This window comes from Penicillium paradoxum, assembly GCF_028828445.1.
Source record: "Penicillium paradoxum strain IBT 22861 chromosome Unknown utg000007l_segment0_segment0, whole genome shotgun sequence".
In the NCBI taxonomy this organism is placed as follows: domain Eukaryota; kingdom Fungi; phylum Ascomycota; class Eurotiomycetes; order Eurotiales; family Aspergillaceae; genus Penicillium; species Penicillium paradoxum.
The window spans coordinates 3,238,376-3,257,790 of record NW_026643185.1 but is presented as its reverse complement, the minus strand read 5'-3'; the positions used below and the strand labels follow the sequence as shown (position 1 = coordinate 3,257,790).

General features: G+C 48.9%; 7 protein-coding genes across 7 annotated transcripts; 2 read left to right on the top strand and 5 right to left on the bottom strand.

Moving 5' to 3' along the window:
• Positions 1–102: 102 nt before the first annotated feature.
• Positions 103–3,531, top strand: N7457_008739 (uncharacterized protein; the record flags this gene model as incomplete). The annotated part of the gene is made up of 6 exons (XM_057179782.1): positions 103–515; positions 568–1,315; positions 1,368–1,580; positions 1,631–1,991; positions 2,042–3,403; positions 3,476–3,531. The coding sequence occupies 6 exons, from the start codon at positions 103–105 to the stop codon at positions 3,529–3,531; spliced, it is 3,153 nt and encodes a 1,050-aa protein (XP_057028168.1).
• A 263-nt stretch (positions 3,532–3,794) lies between these two features.
• On the bottom strand, positions 3,795–5,255 carry N7457_008738 (uncharacterized protein; the record flags this gene model as incomplete). The annotated part of the gene is made up of 1 exon (XM_057179781.1): positions 3,795–5,255. One exon carries the CDS (start codon positions 5,253–5,255, stop codon positions 3,795–3,797), a length of 1,461 nt encoding a protein of 486 aa, XP_057028167.1.
• Positions 5,256–5,769: 514 nt separating this feature from the next.
• On the bottom strand, positions 5,770–7,895 carry N7457_008737 (uncharacterized protein; the record flags this gene model as incomplete). The annotated part of the gene is made up of 5 exons (XM_057179780.1): positions 5,770–6,559; positions 6,612–6,839; positions 6,889–7,370; positions 7,427–7,636; positions 7,686–7,895. The coding sequence occupies 5 exons, from the start codon at positions 7,893–7,895 to the stop codon at positions 5,770–5,772; spliced, it is 1,920 nt and encodes a 639-aa protein (XP_057028166.1).
• Positions 7,896–8,294: 399 nt separating this feature from the next.
• N7457_008736 (uncharacterized protein) lies at positions 8,295–12,014 on the bottom strand (the record flags this gene model as incomplete). The annotated part of the gene is made up of 1 exon (XM_057179779.1): positions 8,295–12,014. One exon carries the CDS (start codon positions 12,012–12,014, stop codon positions 8,295–8,297), a length of 3,720 nt encoding a protein of 1,239 aa, XP_057028165.1.
• A 1,408-nt stretch (positions 12,015–13,422) lies between these two features.
• Positions 13,423–13,908, bottom strand: N7457_008735 (uncharacterized protein; the record flags this gene model as incomplete). Its single annotated transcript, XM_057179778.1, has 1 exon — positions 13,423–13,908. One exon carries the CDS (start codon positions 13,906–13,908, stop codon positions 13,423–13,425), a length of 486 nt encoding a protein of 161 aa, XP_057028164.1.
• Positions 13,909–16,070: 2,162 nt separating this feature from the next.
• N7457_008734 (multicopper oxidase-domain-containing protein) lies at positions 16,071–16,607 on the top strand (the record flags this gene model as incomplete). Its single annotated transcript, XM_057179777.1, is given in 2 exon segments — positions 16,071–16,111; positions 16,130–16,607. The coding sequence occupies 2 exon segments, from the start codon at positions 16,071–16,073 to the stop codon at positions 16,605–16,607; spliced, it is 519 nt and encodes a 172-aa protein (XP_057028163.1).
• A 484-nt stretch (positions 16,608–17,091) lies between these two features.
• On the bottom strand, positions 17,092–17,703 carry N7457_008733 (uncharacterized protein; the record flags this gene model as incomplete). Its single annotated transcript, XM_057179776.1, has 1 exon — positions 17,092–17,703. One exon carries the CDS (start codon positions 17,701–17,703, stop codon positions 17,092–17,094), a length of 612 nt encoding a protein of 203 aa, XP_057028162.1.
• Between the last annotated feature and the right edge of the window lie 1,712 nt (positions 17,704–19,415).

The following is a 19,415-nucleotide window of genomic DNA, read 5'->3' as shown; positions in this document are numbered from 1 at the left end:
TACCTAGCCCTGGTGATCATGACTGTGAGGAAGACTGTCATTCCTCCAGTTTTGAAGGTGTCCTCTACTCGATTCTATCGATAATACACTCTATCTCAAAGCATGGCTTCGAATTTCGGCATTGTCGATATTCCCGTTCTCACGAAGCTGACATGGGATCTACATAACCAATGCCATCTTATGGCAAAGGATGCTCCGGATGGATTTAAGAAGCTAGTGACCGAACTGGGTTTGTTGCAAGGGACATTGAGAACCTTTGGAGACGACATATCCTTTTTTGAGAAAATGGACGAAGACCGAAAAAGGGCGCTCCAAAGATCCCTTGGCGCTTGTTTGGCAACACTGCAGAGATTGCAGGATCTTCTTACCCGATTCAAAGGCTCTGTAACTGGCGATGGAATTGGCTTCTGGCAAAAGATCAAATGGGCAACACAACGGACTCAGATTGAGGATATCAGATCCAAGATTATGGTGCACACTTGCAATCTGAGCCTATGTATAAGCACAATTGGAAAGTGAGTGTTCTTAGCTTGTCCCAGATCTAAGCTCGGGGTCTCATCGTTTTAGCGCCTCGCTTGCTCGTATAGAGAGAACAATGGTTCTGGCAATGAAGGAGGACGAGCAGATTATTCTCAGCACTGCGGCTTCGCCTGTTCGGGATACGGACTCTGTTGTCTCACCAATGAGCCCGGGCATGGTGGAACTACCAGCCAACAACGAAGAAGAGTGTGAAATGGACATAATACATGAAGTTCGTACCAGAATGTCAGAGCTGGCTAATAACAGGAGCTCCGTGGGGAGCAGCAGCAAGGTCAGACATACTTCCACATGTTCCGAATCAGCAATAACTGGATCCGATGTGTCGCTCTTGGATGGGTCCTCGCCGACTTCTTGGTTGTCCCTGAATACTTCGCCGTTTCTACCCCCGACGGGTCGTGTCAGCCATTCCAGAGTGCGCAGCGAACAGCTCCTCTCTGGTGGCTCGATTGACGGTCGGACACTTCATGATGGAATGTGGACGGATGACCCAGAGCTAGAGGAGAAACAGATCATCAACCGCAATATGTCTTACTCCGATGCTGTTTATCGACACAATAACGTTATCGAGGCGGTATCATCCGCTATGAAACATCTGCGTGATGTACGGCACCAGGAATATACCTTAAGGCCCATCCGATTTGAGCCGCAGAACCAGTTGCACAAACCATCTGGTGAGACATTGGAAAAATTTGACGCGTCGGTGCACGACGAGTTGCAAATTACGAGATTGATCACCAAAGACTGGCTTCGAGTGGCGACTTGGTGGTTATTAAAGGTAAAGCCCTTCTGTATAGTTGTGTGAAATGTGTACTGACGATCTATTTCAGGCACGCGCGACCCTGGCAAATTGCAACAGGCACATTTATGTCAGCGCCCGGGGCAGTCTCAGTCCGTCCATGGAGTCGAGATCGACCAGCAATCAAGCCTATATTGATCTCCTCAAGGCCTCGTATATCCTGTACAATATTGTTCTGAGAGACGATGCCTCGACTGACTTCCTGGTGGATGAAGATCGGAAGTCAATTCTCGAACTTTCTGAAGTGAGTAGCTCTGCATCTATATGCCAGTGTCTGTGGCTAATCCAATCTAGAGCATCAATGAAGAGCTTTCGCAATATACTTCCATCGACATCCCGGACTCATCAAGTCTACATACTCAAAACCTTGCTATCTGGGAGCCAATACAACCAGAGGAAACCTCAGATGACGGAACAGACCTAGAACTTGGCCTGGATAATTTGCGTTGGATTGCCGTGGACCAAGAAGATGCCGGCAGCGAACAGGAAAAGGTTCTCTATCGCACATTTGTCAATGCTAGCATAGGAGGCAAGAAATTCCGCATGCGCACCAAGAGCGCTCCATACATGCTTCTTCTTGCAACACGAGAAGGGGAAAGTGAGCCGAAGATTGTTCTCTGCAATCAGAGTGGCACACTCTGCCTCGAGCGAAACTGTAGGTGACGCTTCCCCCCAGTACCTTTCCATGTAATTAATGAAAAATAGTCACACTGGACGACATATCGCCTCTTGCCCAATTATCGAATGGCCTGTTGACTGGTTTTCCTGGCGCTCGAATCTCAGAACCTGTTCCGTTCAAATTCGAGAACATGAGTGTTTTGATCTCATTCCAGTTCGAAGGAGACCTCGGGCATTTCATCCACATCCCGAAGAATTATTTTGATGCCGTATGGCAAAGAGAGCCAGTCGATTCAAATGAATTTACGGAGAGTGTCATTTTTAAGAGCTCCGTGGATATCTTTGAGCAGGTGAACACGCCGAGCATGAAATCAATGAATCCGCCCGTGCTCGTCAAATCCGCCGAGGTGCGCATCCTAGAACGATCTTTCGGAGAAGCTTGGCGGTCTGTTCGACGTCTAGTAATTACTTCCTCTGTCGCTGAAAAGGCCCCGACAACCATGGAACTCTTCATGCCTCTCAGTAGAGTACAGGTCAACCGAGGGGAGATGTCACGCCAGCTGCTCCTACAATGGTCGGATACTTGCCAGATGAGATCAGATAAGACTGACGGCAACTACAACACTTTGCACTCCTACATATACGATGACAGTGCACCAAATCTTGGTACTAGTCTGCAATTCCGCACGCCTCAAGGGGCAGAGGACTTTGAGAAAGCCATCCTAGAAATGAGCCTCCGCCCGGACTTTTCTTGGTCCCAACCCACTACTTCCGGCCTTGTCTACAACGTGGTAGACTCTGGGATAGAGCACAAGCAATACAAGGCCATGTTAGTCTTCCGAAATCGAGATTCATGGCGATGTTCAGAATTATACTTTATCTACCGCGACGCCGATTATACATGCGACCACACCTCAATGAGCATACTGTTCCCTCGAATCTACTCCACAGATTATATCTCAACTCACGTTGACCAACTCTGCCATCCAGAAGCCCCTGTTACGTTCTCTCATTGCGACAAGAAGACCACGCAGACAACTATCGAGTTCGGCGACGACCTTGTAGCCCGTTCGTTCCTTAGCGCACTTTCTCCTCTATACGACCTTCTCTACCTCCGGCGTATCCAGTCAATATCGATGAAAAGCAATTCCCTCTTCGGGTTTCACAAATCCGGCAGGGGCAGCGTCGACATCCAACTGTGGCGTCGGGGAACGACTTTCCAGCTGGCTGCACGGTGGGACGACTCGATACCAGATAAGTGGCTTACTATAAGTGTTCCATCGGACTTCACAGATTCCTCGAAAGAGAATACTCGCGTCACTCTTCCGCGTCTTCCATACTTGCGTGGCATGACACTCGACATGATGAATGTTCTCGCTCGAAACCCCAAGAACCCCAATGCCAAAAGCAAAGAAGGGGCTATTTCGATTTCTTTCCAAACAAGCCAAGGTCAGTATCTCACCTTTAAACTAGATTCTATATCCTCTGTATGGTGCTGATCGATAATTGAATGGATTATAGACCGAGAAGAGTTCTTGGCTGTATTACAAGGGCAGCAATTGCCGAAATTCTCATAGTAGCCTTTTTGTTTTGCGTTGTTCAAACAAATGACAGACGATCAGTTTCACTACCTAATTATCTTCGATCTTTTAGCTATCGCAATTGAAGTAGGAAATTATCTCTGCGACTCTAGAAGAGAAAACCGCTAGGCCTGGTATGGACTGGTCTATCAAAGTCATACCTCTCAAAGAATCATGATTTATCTTATTCTTCTATCATCTGTCAGTTGATATACAGAACATATCACTATCCGACATCCCAAAGCGATGTCCTTGAACGCCTAAAAACGAGCCGGCGTGACCCACTCACTATAATCTTTCCCTGGCAGGGAATTAATATAACCCAGCGGGCCCTGCGATAGGCTCGGTCGTAACTGAGCAATCCATTCTTCGAAGGAAACGCCAGCTCCCTCAGCATTGAAAATACGCCAAGCCTCGAAAGTTGGCTCCAGGGAGCCACTCAGCTTGCTCAAATCATCTTCCATGAGTACACGATAGCCTCGATAACCTACATTCTTCAAAGCAATCGCTCTTAGTGAGTACTCGTCCCCGAGGAAATTCAGAACCTGTTGCCAAGCAGATCTGCTCTCTTCAATCATCCCGGGATAGTCCCGAAAAACATCCCGGTGATGGCCAGTGTGGTTGTCCGTTGGGGGCAAAGCTCTTCTCAAGTTTACTGATTGTAGGGATAGAGCCCTCAATGTCGGCTTTGCTGTGCGTAAGAAGGCTTTCAAGGTTTCAAGGGTGATTTCAATTGAGCAAAGATTAATTTCTTCTATGCGGGTAAAATTGATGCGCTGGGAGAGATTGTCAAAATATTGAGGGTCCAGTGCGCCGTTCAGGTCCCATTGAGAGAATGTTAGCACCTTGAGACTTGGTGCAACCATTATAGGGAGATTGACAAGGCTCTTGAATGTAGAATTATCAAGCTGTGGCTCCCAGATGCTGGTGCAGAGATGTAAAGATTCTAATTCTTCCAGGGACGAGATCAGAGACTGGCTTGTTTGGTTGAGTATAACATCTGCAGATGGCAAAGCACAATGCTCATGGCCGCATGTTTCCAGCTTTTTGATTCTCCTCTTGGAGCTTACCACTGCGTCCAGGAGAGCTGAGAAAGCTACAGCTTGGTCCTTAGCTCTGGTCTTCAAAAGGTTGTGCATGGGCTTTTTAATCGCCAAACCGAAAGGATCAAATCCAAGCTGGCGTCCAGCAGCACGCCAACCGATGCACCGGAATCGATCATTGATTGATCGATCCCAGAAAAATTCATCAGTGTCGTGTTGCAATCTGATGATCGTTAGGTTATCAAAGAGCGCAACGCATTTCTTGAGAACGTTGCTAAGAGTATCAGATTCGATGATACTGAGATGTTCTGCTACTAGACTTTGGTACGCAATATACTCAGTCTTGATCCTATGGGCCGATTTTTTGCTGTTCAATGAAACGATTGCGTTCTTAAAGGAATCCAGGTCCATCTCGTAACGAGCTTCGAATAAGGATGGCCTTATCCATAGCTCTTGAACACGTGTCCGACAGGTATCGTGCGCGGCGAGCTCTTCCAACCGACAAAGGCTTTCGCGGGTGAGCATGAGTCCGATACTCTTGAAATACCGGTCCGCAGAACTTTCCAGTGACTTGATGTACACGGCTTTGCAAGTGATACGAAACCCACACCAGTCGCACAGCTCCAGATGGCTGCAGATCTCGTGCATGAGCTCTGTGGGAAGTGCTGAGACAGACATCAATGAGTATAGGTAATGTCTTAGATTGTCCTTTCACGGGAAACGACGAAGAATTCGGATGAGCGGAATTCGGTGTCTCGATGACTTTTTTTTCTAGAGAGGAGGCATTCGAGGCGTTCTCGATAACATGTGAGACACCTGACCTCGGGGCGCTAATCCACTTCCGTAATGCATACAACCAGCCCTGTTGATATCATAGCTGTTTTTATGCTATTAACTATGAAAGTGATGAGATACTGTCAAGAATGTCGGGGACAAGCTATATGGCGTCACGCAAAATAGAGCAAAAAGAACCGAAGAGAGTAAACTCCGAGTCCGTGTTTGACATTTACATAAATCAATTCATGAGGTGAGCAGAAAGCCCTGCATAGTATGTACATTGGTCTCGAAATATTCAAACAAACGAAGAGGCAATATGAGTCCCCTATATCAAAACTTTCCTCCTTCCTAATCAGCCCTTAATCCTTGGCTGCTTCTCTCAATCGAATTGCCAACACTGAGTTAATAGCCTTGTTCAACGACTTTCCCAGAACTGTGCGTCAATAGCAACCAGCCGATTGAAAAGCTGGTTCCGCGACCTCATCCCAGTAAGATGGTAAGACTGGCCGAGCTCATCACCACTAATGACCAGTCCACCCGCAGCTTCTTTACTTCCAGCTGTCAGTTCAACAATCAACTTCCCCTTCCAGCCGAGTCCCTCGGTCTTCTTCAACTCCTTGATCTCGGTGACAGGGATCTGGAATAAAACAGATCCCTTCTTCCGACTCTCAATCCGGAGATCATCCAATCCGGCGGACTGATATGTGGTGAAATATAGGATAGGAGGCTCCTTGGAGGAATCAATAACCGCTGCGCCTCTCTTGCGTTCGAACTTTGCGTCGAACTTCAGCGGCCCAAAAGGTGTCGTGGCGAAGTGGCGATTCTGTAGCATTCCAAGTAGGTTCTTTGTGTGTGCTGATCCTGCAATGGCCATAGCGCGGTCAAACGCGATATGGCCCTTGATTGCTGTCGCAATTGTACGACGGAGGAACTTGAAGAGTTTGAACACGAATTTTCTCTTCGGCGGCTTTGTTTCAGGGAGGGAGGTAGTGGAGTTCGTGGCCGTAAGGTCTGTAGATGAACTCTGTTTAGTGAGATCTGTGGAGCTCGCTGCTGGAGATTTCTTGCGGCGCATGGGCCAAACCGGCTCATTATCATCCGGGGAGGGGCTGGTGGCAATGGCGAAGAATTGATCTCGCCAATTCGGAGTAGAGTCAATGTAAGCTGGGCATTTGTAGGAACGCCCTTCAAAAGCGTCCTGGATCCTTAAGTCAGCCAAAAAAAAGCACAACGTATCATAGATCAGAACTATCGTACTTCTGTAAATCAAGTTGATCTTTCCAGTTCGGTACTTTGCTGTTCAGTAGATTCAGGGTGTAGGTGAAGATTGGATCACCGAAGAAGCCTAGTCCAAGTGTAAATCCAAAGAGCTTGATAATCCAGTAACTAGATGTAAAGGGCATAACAACAGACACCAATGTAAAGATGCTTGCAAGGCGTAGCCTAGATGTAACCAGAAAGAACGGTGGTGTAGGAGAAAGAATGCTGATATATCGTTAGTAATGGTTTACTTTCTCCCCCAGAATGCACTCACTTGGCAAATTTCTCATAGATATCAGTAATATCGCTCAAAACGCGCATGACATTATCGGTCGCGTGCGCAACCTTCTTCTTCATAGGCTTCTTAGTTTTGTCTTCAGGAGAATCACCGGTCGGGGTTCCCGCTGCAGCCTCTGCAGCTTCTAAACCGTCAGTAATTGCATCCCTTTCGGGCGACTCTTCAGTGACAGTCTGGCCATACTTTGCTGCCGCGCTCTCCATCGCGACATTAGCAAAGTTATCCACTAGGTTTCTAGCCTCTTGTTCAGCGGCTTCACCCTTGTGGCTTTCCGGAGCACCAGTGAGGCTATCCTCGGATTCAACCTGGCCTCCCCCAGAGCTACTTCCATGTGAGTCTTTCGTCTTAGCCAGGCCAGGGAATAGTAATAGCCGGACGGGCGGAACCATTATCAAGGCAACGACAAGACCCAAAATGGCTGGAACCAAGAGATCCACAGCCCAGGCGACAAAATAGCCCTGAAAACCTTTAATACACATGATAAACGATAGAAACTAGCCTCAAGTCCACATACCGTGCAGAAGATTGTCGTCCGAACTGGTTCCTTCCATGATCGTAGACGCGTAATATGGCGGATAAATTCAACCACTCCAACAACCACCGAGGTGTAGAATCTCTCAAGCGTGATGCGCAGTTTCTCGGGCGGAAACTGCTCATTTTCAGTGCGATTGAGATCCAATTTCTGAGAAGCTGTATCCTGAACCGCTTTCACATGGTAGATTTGCTGGTCACATGTCAGCGATTATTCCTTGACATGGGGTAACCGGGCTGACCTTGTCAAAACGTCGGATCAGCATCCACAGGTCTTCATTGGACAGACCCTGGGCAAGAGTCTCCTCTACTGTTCGCGAAGATGCCTTCCATTGGGTGTTTGGCGGAGGCTTCGGGTTTAGCGTCTGAAGATGACCAATGTCCTCAGGAACCTGGGTGATCTCGTAGCTCTCATCTCTAAACTCCCCCGGTAATTCTGATCCATTGCTCATGCTCTGTGGTTATTTTCGGTATAACCGTGTTGGGGAGAGAGCCTAGGAAGCTTGGTAGACGTGGCCCAGGCACGAACCCCGTCCGGAAAGGTGGGGACTGACGTCATCCCTTGGCTATTTTTGGGGCCTTGGCCTCAGGGGGAGTATCAGATGTGCGGCCCATGTCTCCCCATTACTTCCTACGGCATTTATTTTTGTGAAGGATGCTAAATCCATAAATTATGCTCGGACCGTGACAGAAGAGCCCTGAAAAGCCCACAGCAGAAGAGAATCTGCATGATGCTGTTCCTGCATCAAGTCACATTACACAGCTGACAATATCGACATTTAGTTCCAAATCGATAACAGCCACAGGTACAAATCGGTCGATAGGTCATGAAGAAAGGAATGCCAACTGATTTATTCTGCGCTCACATTCTCTGTCTTCAAGATCTCCATAGACTCCACGGAATTTTTCTCTGCCGCTATCGACCACGGCGTCTGTCCATGAACGTTGATCTGGTGTACCAACCCCGGGGCTTTTTCCGCGAACAGCGACAGTGTCCGCCGAACTTCAGCCGACGCAAAGGGATCATTGGTACGGTTAAGGTCTGCCAGGTGGTGCAAAACGTTGTTCTTTTCGTGATCAACTGCCTTCAAATCCGCCCCACGTTCATATAAGGCCATAGCACGTGTACAATCGCCTTCCTTCCAGGACGCCGGTCTGATATTTCCACCTCGGTTTGAGTATAAAGTGACCGTACAGGCATAAGACTTAGTTCCGATTGCACAGCTCGCGGCTGCCAACAGCAGGGTTCTCCCGCTAGGATCGCGTCGTTCGAGGTCCAGGTCGGGCATATCCAGCCAGGGCTGAATGATTCCCCCGCTAGCAAAGATTTCGTGGAGGATGGTTTGGTTCTTATGGCAAGGCAAGAACGGGTCGGCCCCACGTTCCAACAAAAACCGAATCATTTTACAGGCGTGGTCGCGACTGTTGCATTCGTTGAATGGTAGCATCGAGATGAAATGAAGAGGACGCAGGACAGCAGTGGGGTCTACCGCAATCTTTTGGACACGGGAAGTGTGCCAATGTTCCTGCGCATCGGATAGAACCGTCGTGTTGCAGTCCAGGTCCATGTCCAGGAGAGCTGAGACCACGTCGACATTCCAACTAGAGAGCGCATTGAATAGTTCCATGGGGTGATCCTGCGAGGGATATGCTCCATGTTCAATCAGTAATTGGAACAATTGCGTATCATGCGTTGACATGGCCAGCGGGGTAAAACCGCATGTTGCAGTGATGTTGGGATCGGCGCCGCCCTCTAGCAAAATCCGAGTGATTGCGAGCTGGCGGTGGCCGCCCAGCTCCCCTCGTGAAACTGCATTGCACAGAGGCGTCTTTCCTTGGCAGTTTCGCGCGTCGGGGTCTGCCCCATGCTGCAACAGGTACCGAATGGCTGGTTCATACCACCAATGTGTGCCTTGCGCAAGTCGATGGAGAATTGTATCGCCCGCCTTGTAATGCCGACTCAAAGACATCTTTGATTGGTAGTAGACCCGAGGTTTATCGACCATACCCTCTTCATACCTGATGTTAACATCGGCGTTGAACCTTTCGACCATGACCTTGATGACATCCAGGTTGGGAAGGTCACGTTGGCCGGCTGTCAGAAGATACGGAGTTACTTTTTGGCCCTGAAAGTTGGTATCGCTCTCATTGATCCAGTCGCCAGGAATTGCACTGCCGGTCCAGGCAAAAAGCTCCGAGAAACCCCATCTTGCAAAGGTTGTCATGATGGCTGACATGGAAGATTTTCCCTCAACAATACCAGCGTTCGTTGCCAAAACTTGTTTTAGATCCTCGTGATGACCGAGCAGGACCATCTGAAGCACATCAGTCTCAGAAACGTACTCTTCCAATCGTTCCCGAAGTAGGACTGGGAGATGCTGAGAGCGCAGCAAGCAACGCTCGGTGCAAAGTGAGCTGAACTTCTCGAGTTTAATGCCCATTTCTCGTGATACTCTGTCCAATTCCACGGCCATTTCCTCGTTGTCCTCAGCAACTGCGTGGTACATAGGGCCGCTAGCAAAGCCTCTATCATATGAGAGAGCCCCATGAGATGCCATTGCTCGAACGATCTGTCCAATTCCCACCGTTGCACTTTCGGACGTGACTTCTCCTTTCCACCCTAGACGTCTGGCATTCTCACGCGTCCTTTTGTTGTGGGATGTGGGCTGTATGGGCCGGCTGTTGTCATCTGCCAAAATTCCCCCCGCAGAGTATGTATTCATCATATTCTCTTGGTCGTCAGCCCCTTGCCAGAGCTGATCTTCCACCATAGATTCAGAGCATGCATCTATAGGAGTTCGCTTAACTTTGTCTTCAATCTTTACGTCTGCCCCGTGTGCGAGGAGGAGATTGACTGTCTCCAGCCTTCCAGAGCGACAAGCCACATGCAAGGGCGTTCTCCCATCAGAGGAGCATGCATTGACCATCGAGCTCAGCTTCTGGGAGTCGCAGTGGTCTAATAAGAGACCGACAGTGTTGCTTTGGCGCGCGGTTGATGCAATATGCAGCAGGTTGCGTCCATCCTTTGTGCAGACAGTGACATCAGCCCCACGGGATATTAGTTTACCAACCAAGAGCTCAGAAACCGAGGCGGCAAGGTGGATGGGTCGAATTCCCTGGTGATCGCCCGTGTTCAAGGTGGCATGAAGGCCCTCATCTAAAAGTAGATCAATCGCACATTTTCCGCCCTCTCCGGATGCCGCAAACAAATGATCCGAGGACTGTCTACACAGCAGGTGCAGAGGCGTCCGACCTTCGAAATTGGGAACGGTTGGGGAAACGCCCATTTTGATAAGTTTTATCATGGCTAAAAGAGCCGTGTCTTGGTCAATGGTAGCGAAATTGGCTGCAAGTTGATGCAACAAGGTATCCCCGTTGTAATTGGCCAACTTCGGATCTCCTCCAAGGGAGAGTAGAAAGTCCAAGTGTTCGGAATGGAAATGGTAAGGCTCGATCAGATGGGAAAGTAGTCCGTTGCCTTTGTAGTCCTGTGCATTGACATTGGCTCCCCGGCTGATGAGGGAGGGAAGAATCCCGCGAAAATCCCCATACAGGTTGCGTGCAGTGTGAATGAGAAGTGTGCACCCGCGGTAGTCTCTAGCTTCAAGATCCGCCCCGGCTGCGCAGAGAATGTCCAATATCTCCTCCAGCACCTCCCGGTGACACTCCTTCACCATGTGAATTGGTTGTTGTCCTTCATTGTTGCGCTGGTTCGGGTCAAGACCGAGCTTCAGAAGTTCAGTAACGGTTTTGCTCCCAGCTTGATGCTTTGCGACGGCGATGTGAAGAAGTGTGTTGCCTTTTCCATCGGTAATTGACCAGTCTGATACAAAGGGTCGAAACAGAGAGAGATCGCCCAGCTGCCAGTTAGCCGCGAAAGCATGTAGGGGGGTATGACCATCATGATGGCGAACGATGTCTAAGCGGGCTCCATGTGCAATAAGGCTCTCGAACCACCCGGGGTGGCCCAGAGGGCGATGGAGGAGATGTAAAGACGTGCTCCCCCCATTCTCAGCGATATTTGGGTCTGCTCCATGTTGTAAGAGGAACGGAATGAGCGGCACCTCCAGGTGTGCCGAGAGCAGCAGCGCAGTATGTCCGTGGGCATCTTGTGCGTTGATGTCACACCCGGCATCGAGCAGTAACTGCATCAGCTCTTCATAGCGTGGCAGATCTTCTAATTCCTGATAGTGCCGCAGCCTGTCTACCACTCCGTGGAGTGGTGTCAACGTCGGCTCGATTTGCCTATTCTTGGATCTAATCGAGACATCGGCCCCATGCTGGAGCAAGAATTTCACTATTTCCAGTTCAACATGTGCAGCAGCCAGGAAAATAGGCGTATCTCCATCCACAGGGGCGTTAACATCACATTGCCCGGTTTCGATGAGAGCCTGAACAGCTCCTAATTTACCACGTTGGCAAGCTCGACATAGAGCTGTAGCCAGATCAGCAGGCTCTGCAGTCGCAGCCAGCTTGCGTACTTCGTCCACATCTTCCCCATCAATCGCTGAGTGCAGCGACGGAAGGGACGATTCTGGCTCCAATTCACCATCCGAGAATAACCCAGGCATTGCACCACGGAGAGAAGATAAGAAGGCCATGGTGCTTAGTTTTTTTTTAGGATTTTTTTTTTTTGGAAAGGAGTGATGGTATATAAAAAGAACCAAAGTGGACGAATCCATGTCTTAAATCCCCCATGGTCTTCCTTTTATCAAGCCCATCTAGGCTCCAGTGGCCAACCAGACCACGCTACCAACCGTACCTGGCCATTGGTCTCGGACTAGACCAATTAGGGCATTTCTGCCTGGGTCGGGGTTTAATACTGCACTATATACACCCGATGTACGGATTATATACTCCGTACCCAGCGTTGTTCCTTTGACCCCTATTTCGCAAGGCATCGCCCTCATTAGGATCGGTACGTGCCAGAATGGTTTCAGGCCAACCTCGGGAGCAGCCTCAACCATGAGTCAGCAATAAGGTCACGTGCATTCGTCTCTTTTGCCAGTTCCCCGTTATCCCTGTCGCTGGATGAATACCAGATTGGAAACATAATGGGTATAAGCCCTTACCCTCCTAACAACGCAACCACAAACCAAACTAAGGAATAAAAAAGAAAAAGAATACAGCCCCAACCTATCTCAAGAACAAGGCAGGAATATCGCCAAGATGCAAAAAGAAATCTCTCCCTCGGGGAATCGAACCCCGGTCTCCCGCGCTTATCGGTGTTAATGACAAGCGGAAATCATCACCACTAGACCAAGGAAGATGTGATGGCTGAGTTACTGCTCGGCCACTTGGCTGGTTGATGGAAGAAGCAGCTGATTATCACTACATGATAGAGCTTTACAATAACTCATACTCATATTGCAACCCACTTTCCATGGATTGATACAAAAGGGAGGAGGAAACCTCTATGAACTCAATCTTATATCTCGAGGTGTAGCAAAAAACACATTTACGTTTACTGAAGAGTATGCTTTATAAGAAATACAATTGATTCAATAAAACTCAAACGAAAGCTAGCGGCCGGGTCTGTTTCGTTCACCCATGATGGGAAAGAACCCAAAGTTGTCCATACAACGGAAATGAGCAATTCAACATAACTCAGGCCACATTGAATCGTAAACAACATTTAGGTACAGGAGACCCAAAAAGAGACATGTAAAATTCCAAATCCGACGGGCAGACATCGAGGATAGGAAGTCCAGTGGAAAATGAATAAACCACCAAGACAATTGGCCAATGCCTGCATTGCTGTAGCAGGAAGGATGACTGCGCAAAGTCACGCCCGTTTAGAGCAGACCAGGACCTCGAAGTGAAGCAGCTTCAACTGACGGCGGATCAGGATGGGATTCTCGCCGGAAGGTCGGAGTGGGCATCATCATGAGATGAATGTTGTAAACCAGAGGGTAAACAAAGCAAGAGGAGATTCGAGAGGAGTTCCAAATGTTGGACGCATTATCGCGAAAGAACCATTCAGCTTTCCTTGCGGAGCTTATCAATGCCTCCACGGACAGTCCCGCGAACACTGAAGCCACCGAAGAGCCAGTCGTTCGAATGGCGACCATAGTGGTTAACAGTTCCACTGTAGCGCTTGTAGTCGTCGCTGTTCTTGCGCATCGGGGTGGAAGCACGCTTCAGGAAGTCCGGCTTGGGGGACTGGGGTGAAGACATAGTGGGAGACATCTGGGTCGGGCTAGTTGAGGTATATTGTTGGTCTGGGAAGTAACAAGTTTCTGTTGTGCTTCGTGGGATATCTCGGGGCTGGGACATCGAGTCTTGGTGGCTCTGGGGGATGTCGATTGGAGCAGGAGTCTTAGACCGGAAGATCTTGGAAGAGAGAGAGCCCGATAGTCTAGATTGTTTCTTCTCCTGAGAGCACTGGCTAGTGTGGGAGGAGGTGGAGGCAGTTGATCTTTGAGACAATGATCTTTTAGGATAGATGTTGGATTGAGCTTGCATTACTAGGATTGAGATGAAGTAAAAGGTGAGTAATGAAAACAGAGAAGCGTGCGAGATGGGTTTATTTATGTTCAAGACATTCTGCTTCAGCAATTTCCTTGTGATCGTCGGGTCCCATAGGGCAAGCCAACCAGCACGCCCGGGGGGGTAGCTATGATGCACTCAAACCCGGACAAAGGAACGCCCAAGGGACGCCCCAAGCGAGACACACCCAATCAGGTTCATCACACATGACTGATCCCTGTCGCAACCCACAGGAGACCATAGGGCAAGTCCGAAGGTCCACTGGTAAGGTTTAGTGTGATGGTCGAGCGTTGTCGGTGAGATTCGCAAGTTTGGAGCAACCCAGCGCCCTATCGCCCGTGCATCGGCCAATCAGCAAATGAGTTTGCCTTGGAGCCTCCTCTTCCCGCCCTTTGGACCCCGCACATTCACCGTCTCGACTCCGAGGTGCTTACTCCATACTCCCCACTTCCACTGTCGACTTGACACGTCTGCGTCTGTATATACTTTTCGGAATGCGCGTATACGAAGGCATCCCATTTCACAGTCCTCGATATTCAAAACCTTTCAGGATCGTGATTCTGTTGGCACGGGTGGGTCACTCGAGCGCGCGGGGTCGGGATGAACAAGAATGCGAAATGTACAGAGCCTCGAGGGGCCAGCCCTCCTACGTGTACGCCCACTCTGCTCACACTCCTCGCCAATCAAATCTGTTCATATCCCGCTTCTAGCGTCATTCTAGAATTACGGGCTAACCGAGGGACTCGGCGCCAATGTTTGAGTGAGTCACTTGCCCCAGGAGTCCGTCAGCCAAGATATGCATACACGGTTGGAATCAAGGCATATTGTACTCACGACACGCCGGTCCCGATTTGACTGGCTCGAGAATTATGGGATCCCGCAAGGTCATTTGTGAAGCCCTTGGCTTTGTGCACCGAGCATTCGACTGGGCACAATCGAGTGGTAATCTGCGGCCCCCAAACGCTTTTAAATTAATAAACAGCATAAACAGCCAACATAGCACTCTCATCTACCTTTTTGCGGCATTGATTGATCATGTATTTTTCGTCAGGCGCTCTACACCGATAATATGGGCTGATTCAATCTCCAACTGTGAACTTGTCTCACTGCCATTCAAGTTGTAGGGGCTTTGGCGCATGCTGCTTACAGGAGCGACCAATCCGCTACATTTATACTCCCACGTCGATTTCGTCTAATTTTAATTCCTCCTAGTGCTTACACAAGACGTTGTTTTGGTATCCATGCGCATTAGAATCGTGGACCCCTTTATTCAAGCCTATTTCCTTGATGGCATGAGTGATAAATCCAATCCATATTGCCCAAATCATCTTGTTGTGATATCCTTGCCCCTCCGATCGGCCAGAAGAATCAGAATGATTGGGCTACAAACTACATATACCGAATGTGAAAGCACCTCCTTCCATGGACAGTCGACTTTGAACTCCAAGCGACCACTATGCTTTGGAATCTGAAGAATACCCCATTCCCTACTCTATATGTACCTAGTTAGTATGTACTTGGCAGGCACAGGGAATGAGATCCCTGGTTGTTCCTTCCCGCGATGCTTGATCTGCGGGGTGGCCACAGCGACGAATCACCATTTTGGCCATCCCCGCTGAATATCATCTGGGATGGCTACCTTTTTTGTAGAAAAAACATATCTAGGGCTCGAAATAGAATTCCCAGGGCTAATGATAACGCTGGCACTGGTGTTATTTATTTAGGCTGCCCTGGTCAATGCTGAATTTTTCGAGAATGCGCCAACCTCGCGAGAATGCTGGGGCGAGTATAGTTCCAAGGTCCTTCAACGGATTACTCCAGTGCTATTCCAGATACCGGTGTTACTAGAGAGGCAAGACATGCACATTCCCTGATCCTCTAATTGAGGCGAACTGGAGTGATCTGTTGGTCATATATGTCACCAATAATATCACAGACAATGGGTAGGAAGTCTTCTATAACGACTGAACGCCTTAAGTCTAATCCCTCTAGAACTACTATCCATTGGCCTGGTATCAGATAGCAGGGATCGGATCAATATGACGGTATAATATCCACCTTGGATTATCGAACTCCGCGGCTGATATTAAATAGGAGTCCCCGGAGTGACCTAATGTCCTATTGCCCTAGGACACACAATGACCTACAAACTCCGCGCAGCTCAGTATGGCACGCCGTAGTAACATTCCCACTGGAGTTTGCAACTGAGCGACGGCATGTATGGTCCGCTGATAATCCACGGACTCGCGACTGCGGACTACGATATCAACCTGGGACCTGTCTTCCTGACGGACTGGTTCCACAAAAGTGCGTTTATCGTCTGGGCAGAAAGTGCCATGTATGGAGGCTTCCCCGTGCGACCAAGAGCAAATGCACCGAACAGGTTGATTAACGGCACAAAAGTATTTCTCTGCGACGAATCAGATGACTCAGCCTGCTTGGGGACCGGGAAAAGCTCAGAGGCCATAATCCAGAAGGGCAAGAAGTATCGTCTCCGATTGCTCGATGCTCAGACAGATGGGTGGATGAAGATCTCGATTGATGGGCGTAAACGCACAGTCATTGCGGAGGACTTGGTTCTGATTGTGCCGTATACGACTGATGGCGTGATTCTTGCTTCGGGTCAACGGTATGATGTTGTATTCGAGGCGAATGAGGATGTTGGTAACTATTAGATGCGCGCGATCTACCAGACAGCATGCAATGGAGTTTCAATTGACAGGAATGATACCAAAGGAATCATTCGCTATGAAGGCGCTGACCAAAATGAAGAACCGACGACGAAGAAATGGTCATCGATCACAAATTAATGTGGCGACGAGCCTTATGCGAGTTTGGTTCCATTTGTCAAGAAAGATGTCGGCAAAGTAGAAAGTCAGAAGAACTTGAATCTGTATACCCAGTACTATGTGCCTACATAGATATTCAAGATGCCATAGCTCTTCGGTGAGTCTGAAAGACGAAACAGCTCGGTTAGGAAGTCAATTGAACTTTTGGTCCTTTGCTTCGTATCGAACTGGAATAGTCTTCTTTTCGCGCCGTCGACCCCTGCAAGGGGTCATCAACATCCGGCAAGACAAGCCCTTAAAACAAAAACAGCAATGCAAAGCTATAAAGTCTCAAAAGCCAATAAATCCCAAAAAGTGCCACAAGGTCGACTCATTCTTCGTGTTCCTGAAGTGTCCACAGTGTAGCACTCGGTCTCCTCCACGCGCGCGGTTGTTCAGAATGACACCTCCGATGCCGTCTCTCAGCCGCAACTCTACCCACATAAGCCCCAGACCCAACCAACCTCCGTCCATCGAAGCCCGAGACACCAGCCTGCTGAGCCAAAACTCCAGGTGGTATCCAGCCACGCCTTATGTATGCATCACCAGCTCCCACATTCGAAGGCACGACAAACAACGAGCGAGACTTGTTCAGAGGCGGCCGACGTGTCAACCGACGTAACACACTCCGATAAGTATTCCTCGTTTGTCCCGGTGACCCTGACAGCGATATCTGCTCGTTTCGTTCTTTGTTCGATCGGAACCACAGCCGGGGTCGTCTTGGCTGGCGGGTGAGTTCTGGCATGCCCATATCATCGCAGAGTAACTCGTCGGGCATGAATGAGGCGGGAACTGCTTGCTGGAAGGATCCTGAGATATAGCTTGCGGGGCCGTTGCCGGGCTTCGAGATGTGTATCTCTACACCTCCGGGCTCACGCATGCACAGCTCTGAGCCGCAGTGGGGCCACGTGTGATGTCTTCTGTGGTAGCGGGTATGTGCCATATTGATGGGAACTAGGGAGTAGAGAAGGAAATATCAAGCAGTTGAGTAAAATTGATGGAGTAGGGGGTTTTATCATCTGTCCATGATGTATAGTCGGCGTTGGAGATAGTGTGGTTCGTTGTGGAAGAGGGTTTATGGAAAATGGACAGGGGTGTAGATTTATCTGGCGGGAAACAGGGTTATAAAGCAGTCTTGACATAACTCATCATTTACACCTTTCGAGCTGTTCATTGATCAGAGGTCTGCCCGGGTGACTGCCCGGGTGAAGACATCTAGGGGCGAAGATGACCCAGGTGCATATAAATGAGAATGCCAGGGGCCAAATTCAGGTTTTTCAAAATGATAGACCAGCCAGGAAACTCAGGCGAGCAACAAGGAAAAAAAGAAATCAAAAAAGGACCGAAAGAAGACGCCGAAATGCCTACAAAGACGCGTTTGGCAAATGATTCACGAAATTAGGAAGTCGAGTGTCGGGCGATCCCGAGAGGGAAATGACCAGCTAACCTGAGCTAGTCAAGAGGACAGTCCCATGATTCACGGTCTGACTTGACACTGAATCTGCAATTAACGCTCAAAGGAATTTAAACACAGTCGCGTTAAAATAGCTTGACTAAGTCTTGAGCTTTAACCTAAATCCTGCTATGTAGGGTTCGACCAAAACACGGCTCAGCTAAGTACTGTGTACCTGGTATTTGGGGTGTTGTATGTCTATACACAAGTATCTGATACTTACGGGTCTCAGAGCTGGGAAACGGGTGTGCAGACTGTCCTCAGTAGTCACTAGGCCATATTCGATTCTCAATCACGTACTACGGAGCAGATAGTATATAGGTCCGCAGACACCCTATCAGGAGGATCCGGAAATTGTGGATATTCGGATACTCCCTAGGGTAATTAGTTGCTCGGGGATAATTTCCGAGGACAAATCATCTTCACGTCTGTAGAAAAGATATATTCCCAATATCCGGTGACTAGGAATTAACAACCGAATCCCCCGTCTACCCCACTGCCCCAAAAGGCCGACTGACACCGGGGATTTAACGACGGAATCATCCGTGGATATGGCGGTGGCGTAGGGTAAACATGAAGCATGAACTGATCGGCATTAATTCATATGTACACTCACATTATCAGCTTGGGATGATGTGCCAAGGGTTGCAATGGGTATAAAACAAGCTGCACCTGTGGGCTGAACGCGTACTGTGTGGAAAGTACTCGAGCGGTGCAGAGAGGTGATTGGGCGTCGTGCCGTTTGCCCGTTGATCTTCGATCTTTCAGGTTCAGCAAGAGATGGGTTCTTTTTAAATTAATTCCTGAACAAATTCCCGAGTACACGAGACCTAATCTAAAGGTGCATTTGCCCCGCTCCTTTTGGTATCTTGTACATTCGTCTGCGAAATGTCTGCAGCCGGCCAGCTGCGCCACCAGGCTCCATCTGTTGAATTCCCACACGGCGGATAGACCTGATTTTTCCAGAGAGTGGTGAAATATATACTTATACCACTTGGGGAGGTGCCTGATAGAGTAGATGTCTCATGCAAGCCAGAGATCCTCCGATATGGACTAGTGAATATACTTGAAATCAGAACTTTCTAGACGGACGATCCAAGACGGTGAGAGCTGTCAGGCCCCGCGGGATGGGTCCATAGAGTGGGTTGGATTCTTGCGTAGTCAGACTCCGGGATGCGACATCAAGCAGAATGTGTGCAAGT